At 52.3% G+C, this 20000-nt stretch overlaps 1 protein-coding gene across 1 annotated transcript in view; it reads left to right on the top strand.

Annotated features, from left to right (window-relative positions):
* The window catches only part of LOC311149596 (plexin-B3-like), a 73530-nt gene that overhangs the window by 45537 nt on the left and 7993 nt on the right, over window positions 1-20000 (top strand). The window contains exons 22-30 of the mRNA XM_084186770.1: window positions 675-741; window positions 8486-8632; window positions 10096-10249; window positions 12041-12144; window positions 13222-13303; window positions 14212-14372; window positions 18239-18399; window positions 18714-18861; window positions 19389-19453. Of these exons, the coding sequence (XP_084042896.1) occupies window positions 675-741; window positions 8486-8632; window positions 10096-10249; window positions 12041-12144; window positions 13222-13303; window positions 14212-14372; window positions 18239-18399; window positions 18714-18861; window positions 19389-19453 (1089 nt within the window). The remainder of the gene's footprint in view (window positions 1-674; window positions 742-8485; window positions 8633-10095; window positions 10250-12040; window positions 12145-13221; window positions 13304-14211; window positions 14373-18238; window positions 18400-18713; window positions 18862-19388; window positions 19454-20000) is intronic.

Below are 20000 nucleotides of genomic sequence, written 5' to 3'. Positions count from 1 at the left end.
GGCCCATATAGTGCTCTACCTTTGACCAGGGCCCATATAGTGCTCTACCTTTGACCAGGGCCCATATAGTGCTCTTCCTTTGACCAGGGCCCATATAGTGCTCTTCCTTTGACCAGGGCCCATATAGTGCTCTTCCTTTGACCAGGGCCCATATAGTGCTCTCCCTTTGACCAGGGCCCATATAGTGCTCTACCTTTGACCAGGGCCCATATAGTGCTCTACCTTTGACCAGGGCCCATATAGTGCTCTTCCTTTGACCAGGGCCCATATAGTGCTCTACCTTTGACCAGGGCCCATATAGTGCTCTTCCTTTGACCAGGGCCCATATAGTGCTCTTCCTTTGACCAGGGCCCATATAGTGCTCTTCCTTTGACCAGGGCCCATATAGTGCTCTTCCTTTGACCAGGGCCCATATAGTGCTCTTCCTTTGATCAGGGCCCATATAGTGCTCTTCCTTTGATCAGGGCCCATATAGTGCTCTTCCTTTGACCAGGGCCCATATAGGGATCTTTAGCTCGGTGGGCTAACACAGGCTTGACGAACCCGTTTTGTGTAACAGAGGAGGTGGTTCGGTGATTAATACGTTTGCTTGAGGTCTGAAGACTAGATTCCTAGTAGCAGACATTTTCTCTGTGTTTTACAGTGTCCCTAACTTCTCTCTCTATATACATCAGGACGGAGACGGTGGTGGAAAAGATGCTGACCAACTGGATGTCCATCTGTCTCTACTCCTTCCTCAAGGTAGTGCATGTACTGTGTGTGTGTGTGTGTGTGTGTGTGTGTGTGTGTGTGTGTGTGTGTGTGCATATGAAGCTGAATTCTTTTCCTGATGTCCCCATTACTCACATAAATATGTGAGTGTGTGTATCTGAGTGTCATACTGTGTACCCCTCTAGGAGGTGTCTGGGGAGCCCTGACTGTCATACTGTGTACCCCTCTAGGAGGTGTCTGGGGAGCCCCTGACTGTCATACTGTGTACCCCTCTAGGAGGTGTCTGGGGAGCCCCTGACTGTCATACTGTGTACCCCTCTAGGAGGTGTCTGGGGAGCCCCTGACTGTCATACTGTGTACCCCTCTAGGAGGTGTCTGGTGAGCCCCTGACTGTCATACTGTGTACCCCTCTAGGAGGTGTCTGGGGTGCCCCTGACTGTCATACTGTGTACCCCTCTAGGAGGTGTCTGGGGAGCCCCTGACTGTCATACTGTGTACCCCTCTAGGAGGTGTCTGGGGAGCCCCTGACTGTCATACTGTGTACCCCTCTAGGAGGTGTCTGGGGAGCCCCTAACTGTCATACTGTGTACCCCTCTAGGAGGTGGCTGGGGAGCCCCTGACTGTCATACTGTGTACCCCTCTAGGAGGTGTCTGGGGAGCCCCTGACTGTCATACTGTGTACCCCTCTAGGAGGTGTCTGGGGAGCCCCTGACTGTCATACTGTGTACCCCTCTAGGAGGTGTCTGGGGAGCCCCTGACTGTCATACTGTGTACCCCTCTAGGAGGTGTCTGGGGAGCCCCTGACTGTCATACTGTGTACCCCTCTAGGAGGTGTCTGGGGAGCCCCTGACTGTCATACTGTGTACCCCTCTAGGAGGTGTCTGGGGAGCCCCTGACTGTCATACTGTGTACCCCTCTAGGAGGTGGCTGGGGACCCCCTGACTGTCATACTGTGTACCCCTCTAGGAGGTGTCTGGGGAGCCCCTGACTGTCATACTGTGTACCCCTCTAGGAGGTGGCTGGGGAGCCCCTGACTGTCATACTGTGTACCCCTCTAGGAGGTGTCTGGGGAGCCCCTGACTGTCATACTGTGTACCCCTCTAGGAGGTGGCTGGGGAGCCCCTGACTGTCATACTGTGTACCCTTCTAGGAGGTGTCTGGGGAGCCCCTGACTGTCATACTGTGTACCCCTCTAGGAGGTGGCTGGGGAGCCCCTGACTGTCATACTGTGTACCCCTCTAGGAGGTGGCTGGGGAGCCCCTGACTGTCATACTGTGTACCCCTCTAGGAGGTGGCTGGGGAGCCCCTGACTGTCATACTGTGTACCCCTCTAGGAGGTGTCTGGGGAGCCCCTGACTGTCATACTGTGTACCCCTCTAGGAGGTGTCTGGGGAGCCCCTGACTGTCATACTGTGTACCCCTCTAGGAGGTGGCTGGGGAGCCCCTGACTGTCATACTGTGTACCCCTCTAGGAGGTGTCTGGGGAGCCCCTGACTGTCATACTGTGTACCCCTCTAGGAGGTGTCTGGGGAGCCCCTGACTGTCATACTGTGTACCCCTCTAGGAGGTGTCTGGGGAGCCCCTGACTGTCATACTGTGTACCCCTCTAGGAGGTGGCTGGGGAGCCCCTGACTGTCATACTGTGTACCCCTCTAGGAGGTATCTGGGGACCCCCTGACTGTCATACTGTGTACCCCTCTAGGAGGTGGCTGGGGAGCCCCTGACTGTCATACTGTGTACCCCTCTAGGAGGTGGCTGGGGAGCCCCTGACTGTCATACTGTGTACCCCTCTAGGAGGTGTCTGTGGAGCCCCTGACTGTCATACTGTGTACCCCTCTAGGAGGTGGCTGGGGAGCCCCTGACTGTCATACTGTGTACCCCTCTAGGAGGTGTCTGGGGAGCCCCTGACTGTCATACTGTGTACCCCTCTAGGAGGTGGCTGGGGAGCCCCTGACTGTCATACTGTGTACCCCTCTAGGAGGTGTCTGGGGAGCCCCTGACTGTCGTACCGTGTACCCCTCTAGGAGGTGGCTGGGGAGCCCCTGACTGTCATACTGTGTACCCCTCTAGGAGGTGGCTGGGGAGCCCCTGACTGTCATACTGTGTACCCCTCTAGGAGGTGTCTGGGGAGCCCCTGACTGTCATACTGTGTACCCCTCTAGGAGGTATCTGGGGAGCCCCTGACTGTCATACTGTGTACCCCTCTAGGAGGTGGCTGGGGACCCCCTGACTGTCATACTGTGTACCCCTCTAGGAGGTGTCTGGGGACCCCCTGACTGTCATACTGTGTACCCCTCTAGGAGGTATCTGGGGAGCCCCTGACTGTCATACTGTGTACCCCTCTAGGAGGTGTCTGGGGAGCCCCTGACTGTCATACTGTGTACCCCTCTAGGAGGTGGCTGGGGAGCCCCTGACTGTCATACTGTGTACCCCTCTAGGAGGTGTCTGGGGACCCCCTGACTGTCATACTGTGTACCCCTCTAGGAGGTGTCTGGGGAGCCCCTGACTGTCATACTGTGTACCCCTCTAGGAGGTGGCTGGGGAGCCCCTGACTGTCATACTGTGTACCCTTCTAGGAGGTGTCTGGGGAGCCCCTGACTGTCATACTGTGTACCCCTCTAGGAGGTGGCTGGGGAGCCCCTGACTGTCATACTGTGTACCCCTCTAGGAGGTGGCTGGGGAGCCCCTGACTGTCATACTGTGTACCCCTCTAGGAGGTGGCTGGGGAGCCCCTGACTGTCATACTGTGTACCCCTCTAGGAGGTGTCTGGGGAGCCCCTGACTGTCATACTGTGTACCCCTCTAGGAGGTGTCTGGGGAGCCCCTGACTGTCATACTGTGTACCCCTCTAGGAGGTGGCTGGGGAGCCCCTGACTGTCATACTGTGTACCCCTCTAGGAGGTGTCTGGGGAGCCCCTGACTGTCATACTGTGTACCCCTCTAGGAGGTGTCTGGGGAGCCCCTGACTGTCATACTGTGTACCCCTCTAGGAGGTGTCTGGGGACCCCCTGACTGTCATACTGTGTACCCCTCTAGGAGGTATCTGGGGAGCCCCTGACTGTCATACTGTGTACCCCTCTAGGAGGTATCTGGGGACCCCCTGACTGTCATACTGTGTACCCCTCTAGGAGGTGGCTGGGGAGCCCCTGACTGTCATACTGTGTACCCCTCTAGGAGGTGTCTGGGGAGCCCCTGACTGTCATACTGTGTACCCCTCTAGGAGGTGGCTGGGGAGCCCCTGACTGTCATACTGTGTACCCCTCTAGGAGGTGTCTGGGGAGCCCCTGACTGTCATACTGTGTACCCCTCTAGGAGGTGTCTGGGGAGCCCCTGACTGTCATACTGTGTACCCCTCTAGGAGGTGTCTGGGGAGCCCCTGACTGTCATACTGTGTACCCCTCTAGGAGGTGGCTGGGGAGCCCCTGACTGTCATACTGTGTACCCCTCTAGGAGGTATCTGGGGACCCCCTGACTGTCATACTGTGTACCCCTCTAGGAGGTGGCTGGGGAGCCCCTGACTGTCATACTGTGTACCCCTCTAGGAGGTGGCTGGGGAGCCCCTGACTGTCATACTGTGTACCCCTCTAGGAGGTGTCTGTGGAGCCCCTGACTGTCATACTGTGTACCCCTCTAGGAGGTGGCTGGGGAGCCCCTGACTGTCATACTGTGTACCCCTCTAGGAGGTGTCTGGGGAGCCCCTGACTGTCATACTGTGTACCCCTCTAGGAGGTGGCTGGGGAGCCCCTGACTGTCATACTGTGTACCCCTCTAGGAGGTGTCTGGGGAGCCCCTGACTGTCGTACCGTGTACCCCTCTAGGAGGTGGCTGGGGAGCCCCTGACTGTCATACTGTGTACCCCTCTAGGAGGTGGCTGGGGAGCCCCTGACTGTCATACTGTGTACCCCTCTAGGAGGTGTCTGGGGAGCCCCTGACTGTCATACTGTGTACCCCTCTAGGAGGTATCTGGGGAGCCCCTGACTGTCATACTGTGTACCCCTCTAGGAGGTGGCTGGGGACCCCCTGACTGTCATACTGTGTACCCCTCTAGGAGGTGTCTGGGGACCCCCTGACTGTCATACTGTGTACCCCTCTAGGAGGTATCTGGGGAGCCCCTGACTGTCATACTGTGTACCCCTCTAGGAGGTGTCTGGGGAGCCCCTGACTGTCATACTGTGTACCCCTCTAGGAGGTGGCTGGGGAGCCCCTGACTGTCATACTGTGTACCCCTCTAGGAGGTGTCTGGGGACCCCCTGACTGTCATACTGTGTACCCCTCTAGGAGGTGTCTGGGGAGCCCCTGACTGTCATACTGTGTACCCCTCTAGGAGGTGGCTGGGGAGCCCCTGACTGTCATACTGTGTACCCTTCTAGGAGGTGTCTGGGGAGCCCCTGACTGTCATACTGTGTACCCCTCTAGGAGGTGGCTGGGGAGCCCCTGACTGTCATACTGTGTACCCCTCTAGGAGGTGGCTGGGGAGCCCCTGACTGTCATACTGTGTACCCCTCTAGGAGGTGGCTGGGGAGCCCCTGACTGTCATACTGTGTACCCCTCTAGGAGGTGTCTGGGGAGCCCCTGACTGTCATACTGTGTACCCCTCTAGGAGGTGTCTGGGGAGCCCCTGACTGTCATACTGTGTACCCCTCTAGGAGGTGGCTGGGGAGCCCCTGACTGTCATACTGTGTACCCCTCTAGGAGGTGTCTGGGGAGCCCCTGACTGTCATACTGTGTACCCCTCTAGGAGGTGTCTGGGGAGCCCCTGACTGTCATACTGTGTACCCCTCTAGGAGGTGTCTGGGGAGCCCCTGACTGTCATACTGTGTACCCCTCTAGGAGGTGGCTGGGGAGCCCCTGACTGTCATACTGTGTACCCCTCTAGGAGGTATCTGGGGACCCCCTGACTGTCATACTGTGTACCCCTCTAGGAGGTGGCTGGGGAGCCCCTGACTGTCATACTGTGTACCCCTCTAGGAGGTGGCTGGGGAGCCCCTGACTGTCATACTGTGTACCCCTCTAGGAGGTGTCTGTGGAGCCCCTGACTGTCATACTGTGTACCCCTCTAGGAGGTGGCTGGGGAGCCCCTGACTGTCATACTGTGTACCCCTCTAGGAGGTGTCTGGGGAGCCCCTGACTGTCATACTGTGTACCCCTCTAGGAGGTGGCTGGGGAGCCCCTGACTGTCATACTGTGTACCCCTCTAGGAGGTGTCTGGGGAGCCCCTGACTGTCGTACCGTGTACCCCTCTAGGAGGTGGCTGGGGAGCCCCTGACTGTCATACTGTGTACCCCTCTAGGAGGTGGCTGGGGAGCCCCTGACTGTCATACTGTGTACCCCTCTAGGAGGTGTCTGGGGAGCCCCTGACTGTCATACTGTGTACCCCTCTAGGAGGTATCTGGGGAGCCCCTGACTGTCATACTGTGTACCCCTCTAGGAGGTGGCTGGGGACCCCCTGACTGTCATACTGTGTACCCCTCTAGGAGGTGTCTGGGGACCCCCTGACTGTCATACTGTGTACCCCTCTAGGAGGTATCTGGGGAGCCCCTGACTGTCATACTGTGTACCCCTCTAGGAGGTGTCTGGGGAGCCCCTGACTGTCATACTGTGTACCCCTCTAGGAGGTGGCTGGGGAGCCCCTGACTGTCATACTGTGTACCCCTCTAGGAGGTGTCTGGGGACCCCCTGACTGTCATACTGTGTACCCCTCTAGGAGGTGGCTGGGGAGCCCCTGACTGTCATACTGTGTACCCCTCTAGGAGGTGTCTGGGGAGCCCCTGACTGTCATACTGTGTACCCCTCTAGGAGGTGGCTGGGGACCCCCTGACTGTCATACTGTGTACCCCTCTAGGAGGTGTCTGGGGAGCCCCTGACTGTCATACTGTGTACCCCTCTAGGAGGTGTCTGGGGAGCCCCTGACTGTCATACTGTGTACCCCTCTAGGAAGTGGCTGGGGACCCCCTGACTGTCATACTGTGTACCCCTCTAGGAGGTGTCTGGGGAGCCCCTGACTGTCATACTGTGTACCCCTCTAGGAGGTGGCTGGGGAGCCCCTGACTGTCATACTGTGTACCCCTCTAGGAGGTGTCTGGGGAGCCCCTGACTGTCATACTGTGTACCCCTCTAGGAGGTGTCTGGGGAGCCCCTGACTGTCATACTGTGTACCCCTCTAGGAGGTGTCTGGGGAGCCCCTGACTGTCATACTGTGTACCCCTCTAGGAGGTGTCTGGGGAGCCCCTGACTGTCATACTGTGTACCCCTCTAGGAGGTGTCTGGGGAGCCCCTGACTGTCATACTGTGTACCCCTCTAGGAGGTGGCTGGGGAGCCCCTGACTGTCATACTGTGTACCCCTCTAGGAGGTATCTGGGGAGCCCCTGACTGTCATACTGTGTACCCCTCTAGGAGGTGGCTGGGGAGCCCCTGACTGTCATACTGTGTACCCCTCTAGGAGGTGGCTGGGGAGCCCCTGACTGTCATACTGTGTACCCCTCTAGGAGGTGTCTGGGGACCCCCTGACTGTCATACTGTGTACCCCTCTAGGAGGTGGCTGGGGACCCCCTGACTGTCATACTGTGTACCCCTCTAGGAGGTGTCTGGGGACCCCCTGACTGTCATACTGTGTACCCCTCTAGGAGGTGGCTGGGGAGCCCCTGACTGTCATACTGTGTACCCCTCTAGGAGGTGTCTGGGGAGCCCCTGACTGTCATACTGTGTACCCCTCTAGGAAGTGGCTGGGGACCCCCTGACTGTCATACTGTGTACCCCTCTAGGAGGTGTCTGGGGAGCCCCTGACTGTCATACTGTGTACCCCTCTAGGAGGTGTCTGGGGAGCCCCTGACTGTCATACTGTGTACCCCTCTAGGAGGTGTCTGGGGAGCCCCTGACTGTCATACTGTGTACCCCTCTAGGAGGTGTCTGGGGAGCCCCTGACTGTCATAATGTGTACCCCTCTAGGAGGTGGCTGGGGAGCCCCTGACTGTCATACTGTGTACCCCTCTAGGAGGTGTCTGGGGAGCCCCTGACTGTCATACTGTGTACCCCTCTAGGAGGTGTCTGGGGAGCCCCTGACTGTCATACTGTGTACCCCTCTAGGAGGTGTCTGGGGAGCCCCTGACTGTCATACTGTGTACCCCTCTAGGAGGTGTCTGGGGAGCCCCTGACTGTCATACTGTGTACCCCTCTAGGAGGTGGCTGGGGAGCCCCTGACTGTCATACTGTGTACCCCTCTAGGAGGTATCTGGGGAGCCCCTGACTGTCATACTGTGTACCCCTCTAGGAGGTGGCTGGGGAGCCCCTGACTGTCATACTGTGTACCCCTCTAGGAGGTGGCTGGGGAGCCCCTGACTGTCATACTGTGTACCCCTCTAGGAGGTGTCTGGGGACCCCCTGACTGTCATACTGTGTACCCCTCTAGGAGGTGGCTGGGGACCCCCTGACTGTCATACTGTGTACCCCTCTAGGAGGTGTCTGGGGACACCCTGACTGTCATACTGTGTACCCCTCTAGGAGGTGGCTGGGGAGCCCCTGACTGTCATACTGTGTACCCCTCTAGGAGGTATCTGGGGAGCCCCTGACTGTCATACTGTGTACCCCTCTAGGAGGTGGCTGGGGAGCCCCTGACTGTCATACTGTGTACCCCTCTAGGAGGTGTCTGGGGACCCCCTGACTGTCATACTGTGTACCCCTCTAGGAGGTGTCTGGGGACCCCCTGACTGTCATACTGTGTACCCCTCTAGGAGGTGTCTGGGGAGCCCCTGACTGTCATACTGTGTACCCCTCTAGGAGGTGGCTGGGGAGCCCCTGTATATGCTGTACAGAGCCATCAAGTACCAGGTGGATAAGGGACCAGTAGACGCTGTGACGGGGAAAGCCAAGCGCACCCTGAACGACAGCCATCTACTGAGAGAGGACATCGACTACTGCTCTATCGTACGTCTGTTTTCTTTTTTCATAATACATACTCTCCCTCCCTCCCTCCCCCTCTCCCTCCCTCCCTCCCTCCTAACTCTCCTTCCCTCCTCTCTCCCTCCCTCCCTCCCTCCCTCATTCCCAACTCTCCCTCCCTCCCTCCCTCCCTCCCTCCTAACTCTCCCTCCCTCCCTCCCTCCTTCCCAACTCTCCCTCCCTCCCTTCCTAACTCTCCTTCCCTCCTCTCTCCCTCCCTCCCTCCTAACTCTCCTTCCCTCCTAACTCTCCCTCCCTCCCAACTCTCCCTCCCTCCCTACTATCTCTCCCTCCCTCCCTCCCAACTCTCTCTCTCTCCCTCCCTCCCTCCCAACTCTCTCTCCCTCCCTCCCTCCCTCCCTCCTAACTCCCCCTTCCTCCCTCCCTCCCTCCCTCCTAACTCCCCCTTCCTCCCACCCTCCTTCCCAACTCTCCCTCCCTCCCTTCCTAACTCTCCTTCCCTCCTCTCTCCCTCCCTCCCTCCTAACTCTCCTTCCCTCCTAACTCTCCCTCCCTCCCAACTCTCCCTCCCTCCCTACTATCTCTCCCTCCCTCCCTCCCAACTCTCTCTCTCTCCCTCCCTCCCTCCCAACTCTCTCTCCCTCCCTCCCTCCCTCCCTCCTAACTCCCCCTTCCTCCCTCCCTCCCTCCCTCCTAACTCCCCCTTCCTCCCTCCCTCCTTCCCAACTCTCCCTCCCTCCCTTCCTAACTCTCCTTCCCTCCTCTCTCCCTCCCTCCCTCCTAACTCTCCTTCCCTCCTAACTCTCCCTCCCTCCCAACTCTCCCTCCCTCCCTACTATCTCTCCCTCCCTCCCTCCCAACTCTCTCTCTCTCCCTCCCTCCCTCCCAACTCTCTCTCCCTCCCTCCCTCCCTCCCTCCTAACTCCCCCTTCCTCCCTCCCTCCCTCCCTCCTAACTCCCCCTTCCTCCCTCCCTCCTTCCCAACTCTCCCTCCCTCCCTTCCTAACTCTCCTTCCCTCCTCTCTCCCTCCCTCCCTCCTAACTCTCCTTCCCTCCTAACTCTCCCTCCCTCCCAACTCTCCCTCCCTCCCTACTATCTCTCCCTCCCTCCCTCCCAACTCTCTCTCTCTCCCTCCCTCCCTCCCAACTCTCTCTCCCTCCCTCCCTCCCTCCCTCCTAACTCCCCCTTCCTCCCTCCCTCCCTCCCTCCTAACTCCCCCTTCCTCCCTCCCTCCTTCCCAACTCTCCCTCCCTCCCTTCCTAACTCTCCTTCCCTCCTCTCTCCCTCCCTCCCTCCTAACTCTCCTTCCCTCCTAACTCTCCCTCCCTCCCAACTCTCCCTCCCTCCCTACTATCTCTCCCTCCCTCCCTCCCAACTCTCTCTCCCTCCCTCCCTCCCTCCTAACTCCCCCTTCCTCCCTTCCTCCCTCCCTCCCTCCTAACTCCCCCTTCCTCCCTCTTTACTGCTATCTCCTCTCTCTGGTCAGACTCTGATGGTGAAGAGTGGTGTGGAGATGCAGCTGTGTCCGGTCAAGGTGTTGGACACAGACACCATCACACAGGTCAAAGACAAGATCCTAGACCAGATCTATAAAGGAGTTCCCTTCTCACAGAGACCTGCTGCAGACTCACTAGACCTGGGTAAGGAATAGCAGACTCACTAGGCCTGGGTAAGGAATAGCAGACTCACTAGGCCTGGGTAAGGAATAGCAGACTCACTAGGCCTGGGTAAGGAATAGCAGACTCCCTGGGTAAGGAATAGCAGACTCCCTGGGTAAGGAATAGCAGACTCACTAGGCCTGGGTAAGGAATAGCAGACTCACTAGGCCTGGGTAAGGAATAGCAGACTCACTAGACCTGGGTAAGGAATAGCAGACTCACTAGGCCTGGGTAAGGAATAGCAGACTCACTAGGCCTGGGTAAGGAATAGCAGACTCACTAGGCCTGGGTAAGGAATAGCAGACTCACTAGGCCTGGGTAAGGAATAGCAGACTCACTAGGCCTGGGTAAGGAATAGCAGACTCACTAGACCTGGGTAAGGAATAGCAGACTCACTAGGCCTGGGTAAGGAATAGCAGACTCACTAGGCCTGGGTAAGGAATAGCAGACTCACTAGGCCTGGGTAAGGAATAGCAGACTCACTAGACCTGGGTAAGGAATAGCAGACTCACTAGGCCTGGGTAAGGAATAGCAGACTCACTAGGCCTGGGTAAGGAATAGCAGACTCACTAGACCTGGGTAAGGAATAGCAGACTCACTAGGCCTGGGTAAGGAATAGCAGACTCCCTGGGTAAGGAATAGCAGACTCACTAGACCTGGGTAAGGAATAGCAGACTCACTAGACCTGGGTAAGGAATAGCAGACTCACTAGACCTGGGTAAGGAATAGCAGACTCACTAGGCCTGGGTAAGGAATAGCAGACTCACTAGGCCTGGGTAAGGAATAGCAGACTCACTAGGCCTGGGTAAGGAATAGCAGACTCACTAGGCCTGGGTAAGGAATAGCAGACTCCCTGGGTAAGGAATAGCAGACTCACTAGGCCTGGGTAAGGAATAGCAGACTCACTAGGCCTGGGTAAGGAATAGCAGACTCCCTGGGTAAGGAATAGCAGACTCACTAGGCCTGGGTAAGGAATAGCAGACTCACTAGACCTGGGTAAGGAATAGCAGACTCACTAGGCCTGGGTAAGGAATAGCAGACTCACTAGGCCTGGGTAAGGAATAGCAGACTCACTAGGCCTGGGTAAGGAATAGCAGACTCACTAGACCTGGGTAAGGAATAGCAGACTCCCTGGGTAAGGAATAGCAGACTCACTAGGCCTGGGTAAGGAATAGCAGACTCCCTGGGTAAGGAATAGCAGACTCCCTGGGTAAGGAATAGCAGACTCCCTGGGTAAGGAATAGCAGACTCACTAGGCCTGGGTAAGGAATAGTGAATATATTGTTTTGAATGTGGAAACTCTACTAATGAATGTGATGTTTTAATTGTGGTCAATGTGATGTTTTAATTGTGGTCAATGTGATGTTTTAATTGTGGTCAATGTGATGTTTTAATTGTGGTCAATGTGATGTTTTAATTGTGGTCAACACACCAGTTCTGACCTCAGTGGTTTCAAGAACCGTTAGTAAGGAATACTGAACCCAGTTTGTTTGTAAAGCACCCTTCATACAACGTTTTGCAGCCCAAAGTGCAAACAGAGATCTAGGTATGTCACAGAAATGGTTCTTTGAACCACTCTCAGGTAATGAGTAACCTTGCCTGAGACCTGAAGAGTTGCGTTAGCTCCCCAAGCTATTCGCTAGGCTTGAGCTTACCAGGCTAGCGCAGTCTCGTAACATTAAGATAACCCGGGTTCAAACCCAGACCTATAAATTCTTACCTAAGATGATCTTTTTACCACTGGTTTGAGGTAAATGTGATTTGTCTCGTCAGAATGGCGATCTGGGCAGGCGGGTCACCTGACTCTGTCAGACGATGACGTCACAGCAGTCTTCCAGGGCCGCTGGAAGAAACTCAACACTTTGCAACACTACAAGGTGCCAGACCACACACAACCACTACACACACAACCACTACACACACACACACACACACAACCACTACACACAACCACTACACACACACACACACACAACCACTACACACAACCACTACACACACAAACACAAACACAACCACTACACACACACACACACACACACACACACACACAACCACTACACACAACCACTACACACACAAACACAACCACTACACACACACACACAACCACTACACACAACCACTACACACACAAACACAACCACTACACACACACACACAACCACTACACACACACACACAACCACTACACACACAAACACAACCACTACACACACACACACACACACACACACACACAACACACACACACACACACACACACAACCACTACACACACACACACACACACACACACAACCACTACACACAACCACTACACACACACACACACAACCACTACACACACACAACCGCTACACACACACACACACACACACACACAACCACTACACACACACACACACTCCCCATACACACACACACAACCACTACACACACACACACACACACACACACACAACCACTACACACAACCACTACACACACACACACACAACCACTACACACACACAACCGCTACACACACACACACACACACACAACCACTACACACACACACACACTCCCCACACACACAAACACAACCACAACCACTACACACAACCACTACACACACACACAACCACTACACACACACACACAACCACTACACACACACACAACCCCTACACACACACACACCACACACACACACACACACACAACACTTACACACACACTCACCATACACACACACACAACCCCTACACACACACACACCACACACACACACACACACACACACACACAACACTTACACACACACTCACACAACACTTACACACACACTCACCATACACACACACACAACCCCTACACACACACAACCCCTACACACCACACACACACACACAACACTTACACACACACACAACACTAAGATCTGCTAACGTGAATGTTTTCTCGACAAGGTGCCGGACGGCGCTACAGTGGCCCTGATCCCTGGATCAGCTGTTGTCATGGGGATACACCAGGTCTACCAGACTGGAGAGAGTAAATACTGTTATAACCTGTTATAACCTGTTATAACCTGTTTAATAAGATATCAACTATATCAACCTGTTATAACCTGTTTAATAAGATATCAACTATATCAACTGTTTTATAGCTGTTTTATTACAGCACATCATTACTGTAAAGATTTGGTAGTGATCTTCAATGTTATGGTATGTTGTGTTATGGAAGGAGAAACCAGACAGATATCATATGTATAGTATTATGGTCTGTTGTGGTAGCTGTGTTATGGAAGGAGAAACCAGACAGATATCATATGTATAGTATTATGGTCTGTTGTGGTAGCGGTGTTATGGAAGGAGAAACCAGACAGATATCATATGTATAGTATTATGGTCTGTTGTGGTAGCGGTGTTATGGAAGGAGAAATCAGACATATATCATATGTATAGTATTATGGTCTGTTGTGGTAGCGGTGTTATGGAAGGAGAAACCAGACAGATATCATATGTATAGTATTATGGTCTGTTGTGGTAGCTGTGTTATGGAAGGAGAAACCAGACAGATATCATATGTATAGTATTATGGTCTGTTGTGGTAGCTGTGTAATGGAAGGAGAAACCAGACAGATATCATATGTATAGTATTATGGTCTGTTGTGGTAGATGTGTTATGGAAGGAGAAACCAGACAGATATCATATGTATAGTATTATGGTCTGTTGTGGTAGCTGTGTTATGGAAGGAGAAACCAGACAGACATCCTTTAAACAATGTTATGTTAAAAGTATTGCCCTACTATAAGATTTGCCCTTTTTGACCTGGAAGTGTGTCCCTCTGTCCAAAGTGGCACCCTGTCCCGTTGGTAGTATTTTCAGATGTGCCCCGTGTCTCCCTCTTTGTATGTGTAACCTGGATCTGGAAGTGTGTCCCTCTGTGTACTCCGTAGAGATGTCCATGTTGGAGGGGGAGGGGGAGGAGGGTGTGAGGCTGTGGCACCTGGTGAAGTCCAGCGAGGACCCAGAGATCCCCAAACACAGCAGCATGAGGGAGAGAGAGAGGGCCAAGGCCATACCAGAGATCTACCTGACACGACTATTATCTATGAAGGTAGGTACACACACAACCACTACACAACCACTACACACACACACACACACAACCCCTACACACACACAACCCCTACACACACACACACACACACACACACACACACACACACACACACACACAACCCCTACACACACACACACACACACACACACACACACACACACACACACACACACACACACACACACACACACACACAACCACTACACACACACACACACAACCCCTACACACACACACACACACACACAACCCCTACACACACACACACACACACACACACACAACCACTACACACACACACACACACACAACCCCTACACACACACACACACACACACACACACAAATTAACTGCTTTAGCGGTTCTAGTGTTAATCCATTTAAAAGTCAGGCTGTGACACAACAAATGTGTAATAAGTCAAGGGGTATGAATACTTTCTGAAGGCACCGTAGATGTCTAAAGGATGTTATCTCTCTCTCCAAAAGGGGGCGCTGCAGAAGTTATGGTACAGTATATACAGTGAGGGGGAAAAAGTATTTGATCCCCTGCTGATTTTGTATGTTTGCCCACTGACAAAGAAATGATCAGTCTATAATTTTAATGGTAGGTTTATTTGAACCATGAGAGACAGAATAACAACAACAAAATCCAGAAAAACGCATGTCAAAAATGTTATAAATTGATTTGCGTTTTAATGAGGGAAATAAGTATTTGACCCCTCTGCAAAACATGACTTAGTACTTGGTGGCAAAACCCTTGTTGGCAATCACAGAGGTCAGACGTTTCTTGTAGTTGGCCACCAGGTTTGCACACATCTCAGGAGGGATTTTGTCCCACTCCTCTTTGCAGATCTTCTCCAAGTCATTAAGGTTTCGAGGCTGACGTTTGGCAACTCGAACCTTCAGCTCCCTCCACAGATTTTCTATGGGATTAAGGTCTGGAGACTGGCTAGGCCACTCCAGGACCTTAATGTGCTTCTTCTTGAGCCACTCCTTTGTTGCCTTGGCCGTGTATTTTGGGTCATTGTCATGCTGGAATACCCATCCACGACCCATTTTCAATGCCCTGGCTGAGGGAAGGAGGTTCTCACCCAAGATTTGACGGTACATGGCCCCGTCCATCGTCCCTTTGATGCGGTGAAGTTGTCTTGTCCCCTTAGCAGAAAAACACCCCCAAAGCATAATGTTTCCACCTCCATGTTTGACGGTGGGGATGGTGTTCTTGGGGTCATAGGCAGCATTCCTCCTCCTCCAAACACAGCGAGTTGAGTTGATGCCAAAGAGCTCGATTTTGGTCTCATCTGGCCACAACACTTTCACCCAGTTCTCCTCTGAATCATTCAGATGTTCATTGGCAAACTTCAGACGGGTATGTATATGTGCTTTCTTAAGCAGGGGGATCTTGCAGGCACTGCAGGATTTCAGTCCTTCACGGCGTAGTGTGTTACCAATTGTTTTCTTGGTGACTATGGTCCCAGCTGCCTTGAGATCATTGACAAGATCCTCCCGTGTAGTTCTGGGCTGATTCCTCCTCGTTCTCATGATCATTGCAACTCCACGAGGTGAGATCTTGCATGGAGCCCCAGGCCGAGGGAGATTGACAGTTCTTTTGTGTTTCTTCCATTTGCGAATAATCGCACCAACTGTTGTCACCTTCTCACCAAGCTGCTTGGCGATGGTCTTGTAGCCCATTCCAGCCTTGTGTAGGTCTACAATCTTGTCCCTGACATCCTTGGAGAGCTTTTTGGTCTTGGCCATGGTGGAGAGTTTGGAATCTGATTGATTGATTGCTTCTGTGGACAGGTGTCTTTTATACAGGTAACAAGCTGAGATTAGGAGCACTCCCTTTAAGAGTGTGCTCCTAATCTCAGCTCGTTACCTGTATAAACGACACCTGGGAGCCAGAAATCTTTCTGATTGAGAGGGGGTCAAATACTTATTTCCCTCATTAAAATGCAAATCAATTTATAACATTTTTGACATGCGTTTTTCTGGATTTTTTCGTTGTTATTCTGTCTCTCACTGTTCAAATAAACCTACCATTAAAATTATAGACTGATCATTTCTTTGGCAGTCGGCAAACGTACAAAATCAGCAGGGGATCAAATACTTTTTTCCCTCACTGTATATACCTAGCTGTGTGTCTAAAGGATGTTATACATCTCTCTCCTCCAGGGGACGCTGCAGAGGTTATGGAAAGTATTCAGGCCCCTTGACTTTTTCCACATTTTGTTACGTTACAGCCTTATTCTAAAATTGATTAAATAAAACTATTTCCTCAGCAATCTACACACAATACCCCATAATGACAGTGAAAACACGTTCTTAGAAATTATTTACATAAGTATTTAGACCCTTTGCTATGAGACTCGAAATTGCGCTCGGGTGCATCCTGTTTCCATTGATCATCCTTGAGATGTTGTCCACCTGTGGTAAATTTAAATTGATTGGACATGATTTGGAAAGGCACACACCTGTCTATATAAGGTCCCACAGTTGACAGTGCATGTCAGAGCAAAAACCAAGCCATGAGATCGAAGGAATTGTTCGTAAAGCTCCGAGACAGGATTGTGTCGAGGCACAGATCTAGGGAAGGGTACAAAAAAATGTCTGCAGTATTGAAGGTCCCCAAGAACACAGTGGCCTCCATCATTCTTAAATGGAAGAAGTTTAGAACCACCAAGACTCTTCCTAGAGCTGGCCGCCCGGCCAAACTGAGCAATCGGGGGAGAAGGGCCTTGGTCAGGGAGGTGACCAAGAACCTGATGGTCACTCTGAAAGAGCTTTAGAGTTCCTCTGTGGAGATGGGAGAACCTTCCAGAAGGACAACCATCTCTGCAACACTCCACCAATTAGCCCTTTATGGTACAGTGGCCAGACGGAAGCCACTCCTCAGTAAAAGGCACATGACAGCCCGCTTGGAGTTTGTCAAAAGGCACCTAAAGGACTCTCAGACCATGAGAAACAAGATTCTCTGGTCTGATGAAACCAAGATTGAACTCTTTGGCATGAGTGCCAAGCATCACGTCTGGAGGAAACCTGGCACCATCGCTACGGTGAAGCATGGTGGTGGCAGCATCATGGTGTGGGGATGTTTTTCAGCGGCAGGGACTGGGAGACTGGTCAGGATTGAGGGAAAGATGAACAGAGCAAAGTACAGAGAGGTCCTTGATGAAAACCTGCTCCAGAGCACTCAGGACCTCAGACTGGGGCAAAGGTTTACCTTCCAACAGGACAACGACCCTAAGCACACAGCCAAGACAACGCAGGAGTGGCTTCGGGACAAGTCTCTGAATGTCCTTGAGAGGCCCAGCCAGAGCCCGGACTTGAACCCGATCGAACATCTCTGGAGAGACCTGAAAATATCTGTGCAGCAACGCTCCCCATCCAACCTGACAGAGCTTGAGAGGATCTGCAGAGAAGAATGGGAGAAACTCCCCAAATACAGGTGTGCCAAGCTTGTAGCGTCATACCCAAGAAGACTCCAGGCTGTAATCGCTGCCAAAGGCGCGTCAACAAAGTACTGAGTAAAAGGTCCCGGATACTTATGTAAATGTGATATTTCAGTTTTTTATTTTTAATAAATTAGCAAATATTTCTAAAAACCAGTTTTTGCTTTGTCATTATGGGGTATTATGTGTAGATTGATGAGGGGGGGAAACTATTTAATAAATTTTAGGATAAGGCTGTAACCTAGCAAAATGTGGAAAAAGTCGAGGGGTCTGAACTTTCAGAATGCACTGTATATACCTAGCTGTGTGTTATATATCTCTCCCCTCCAGGGGGCGCTGCAGAAGTTATGGTACAGTATATATACCTAGCTGTGTGTCTAAAGGATGTCATAACTCTCTCCGCTCCAGGGGACGCTGCAGAAGTTTGTAGACGATGTGTTCGTAGCGATCCTCAACACCAAGCGCCCTCCTCCCATCGCTGTGCGCTTCTTCTTTGACTTCCTGGATGACATGGCAGAAAAACACGGCATCGACGACCCCGAGACCGTACACATCTGGAAGACCAACAGGTCAGTCAGTCACTGGTCCTGGTTACTGGTTTGTGCTTCTGTAAATTGTAAATACAATTCAATAAAATTTAACTCCCCTCTCCTCTTCTATATTAAAAGTTCACTGCAGAGAGAAATGTGAGACTTTCGATGGTTGTGTTCGAGATTGACTGCGATCGGTGACAGAAGACTGACTGATCATCCTAAATAACTACTCACTATTATTTGATCAGTCAGTTTGCTCTGTCGGTGATCAACGACTGAACTAATTTGATATTCTTTTGTATTTTCTGTGTCCTTCAGTAAAATTGCATATTCTCTGTCGTTTCTCCCAGCCTGCCTCTGAGGTTCTGGGTGAACATCTTGAAGAACCCTCAGTTTGTGTTTGACGTCCAGGTGACGGATAGCGTGGACGCTGTTCTCTCTGTCATCGCTCAGACATTCATCGACTCCTGCACCACCTCCGAACACAAAGTCGGACGGGTCAGAAACAATTTTTTAACGTGATTTATTTAACTTGGGTATTTATTTGTATATTTTGTGTATATATATATTTTTTCTAATGATTAATAATACCCAAGTTTCAACATCTTTTGAATGTTTAATATTTATTTTATTGATGGTATTTTCAGAATACAGTAGGGAGAAATCAGACATCAACATTTACATTTTAGTCATTTAGCGGACGCTCTTATCCAGAGCGACTTACAGGAGCAATTAGGGTTAAGTGCCTTGCTCAAGGGCACATCGACAGATTTTTCACCTAGTCGGCTCGGGGATTAGAACCAGCGACCTTTCGATTACTGGCACAACGTCTCTTAACCACTAGGCTACCTGCCGCCCCAGACAAGGATATTGATTCAGGTTATGAGATTTTGTAGTTCCTCATCAGGTCCAGACAACTTTAGCTGTGAGAAGCGGTTTAAGGAAATTGAGATTTATATCCGTATTTTGTAATCCATATTAACGTGTAGTGATGATGATGTTCATTATGTTTTGCTGACCTGTAGGACTCTCCAGTGAACAAGCTACTGTACGCCAGAGAGATCCCCAGATACAAGCAGCTGGTTGAGAGGTGAGACAGACTATAGTGCTTGAAGTCTTGACAGAGTTGAGGTTCTGTTGATGTCTGTAAAAGCAGTAGGTCACCCCGCTATGTAATGATGATGTTCTACAGCTGGGTCGACCTTTACTTTGTGACTGATCCAAACTCATTGAGGTCAGACTGTAGACTATGGGATCACCCTCCCCTCTGTAGACTATGGGATCACCCTCCCCTCTGTAGACTATGGGATCACCCTCCCCTCTGTAGACTATGGGATCACCCTCCCCTCTGTAGACTATGGGATCACCCTCCCCTCTGTAGACTATGGGATCACCCTCCCCACCCTCCCCTCTGTGGACTATGGGATCACCCTCCCCTCTGTAGACTATGGGATCACCCTCCCCTCTGTAGACTATGGGATCACCCTCCCCTCTGTGGACTATGGGATCACCCTCCCCTCTGTAGACTATGGGATCACCCTCCCCTCTGTAGACTATGGGATCACCCTCCCCTCTGTGGACTTGCTGTGCAGTGGATGATCTTGACAGTTTTTTCCAAATACTACTGTGTTCTGTGG

Source organism: Coregonus lavaretus (assembly GCF_964263955.1).
Source record: "Coregonus lavaretus genome assembly, chromosome: 22".
In the NCBI taxonomy this organism is placed as follows: domain Eukaryota; kingdom Metazoa; phylum Chordata; class Actinopteri; order Salmoniformes; family Salmonidae; genus Coregonus; species Coregonus lavaretus.
The sequence above is the reverse complement of the archived record's forward strand: the minus strand, read 5'-3'. Positions and strand labels throughout refer to the sequence as shown.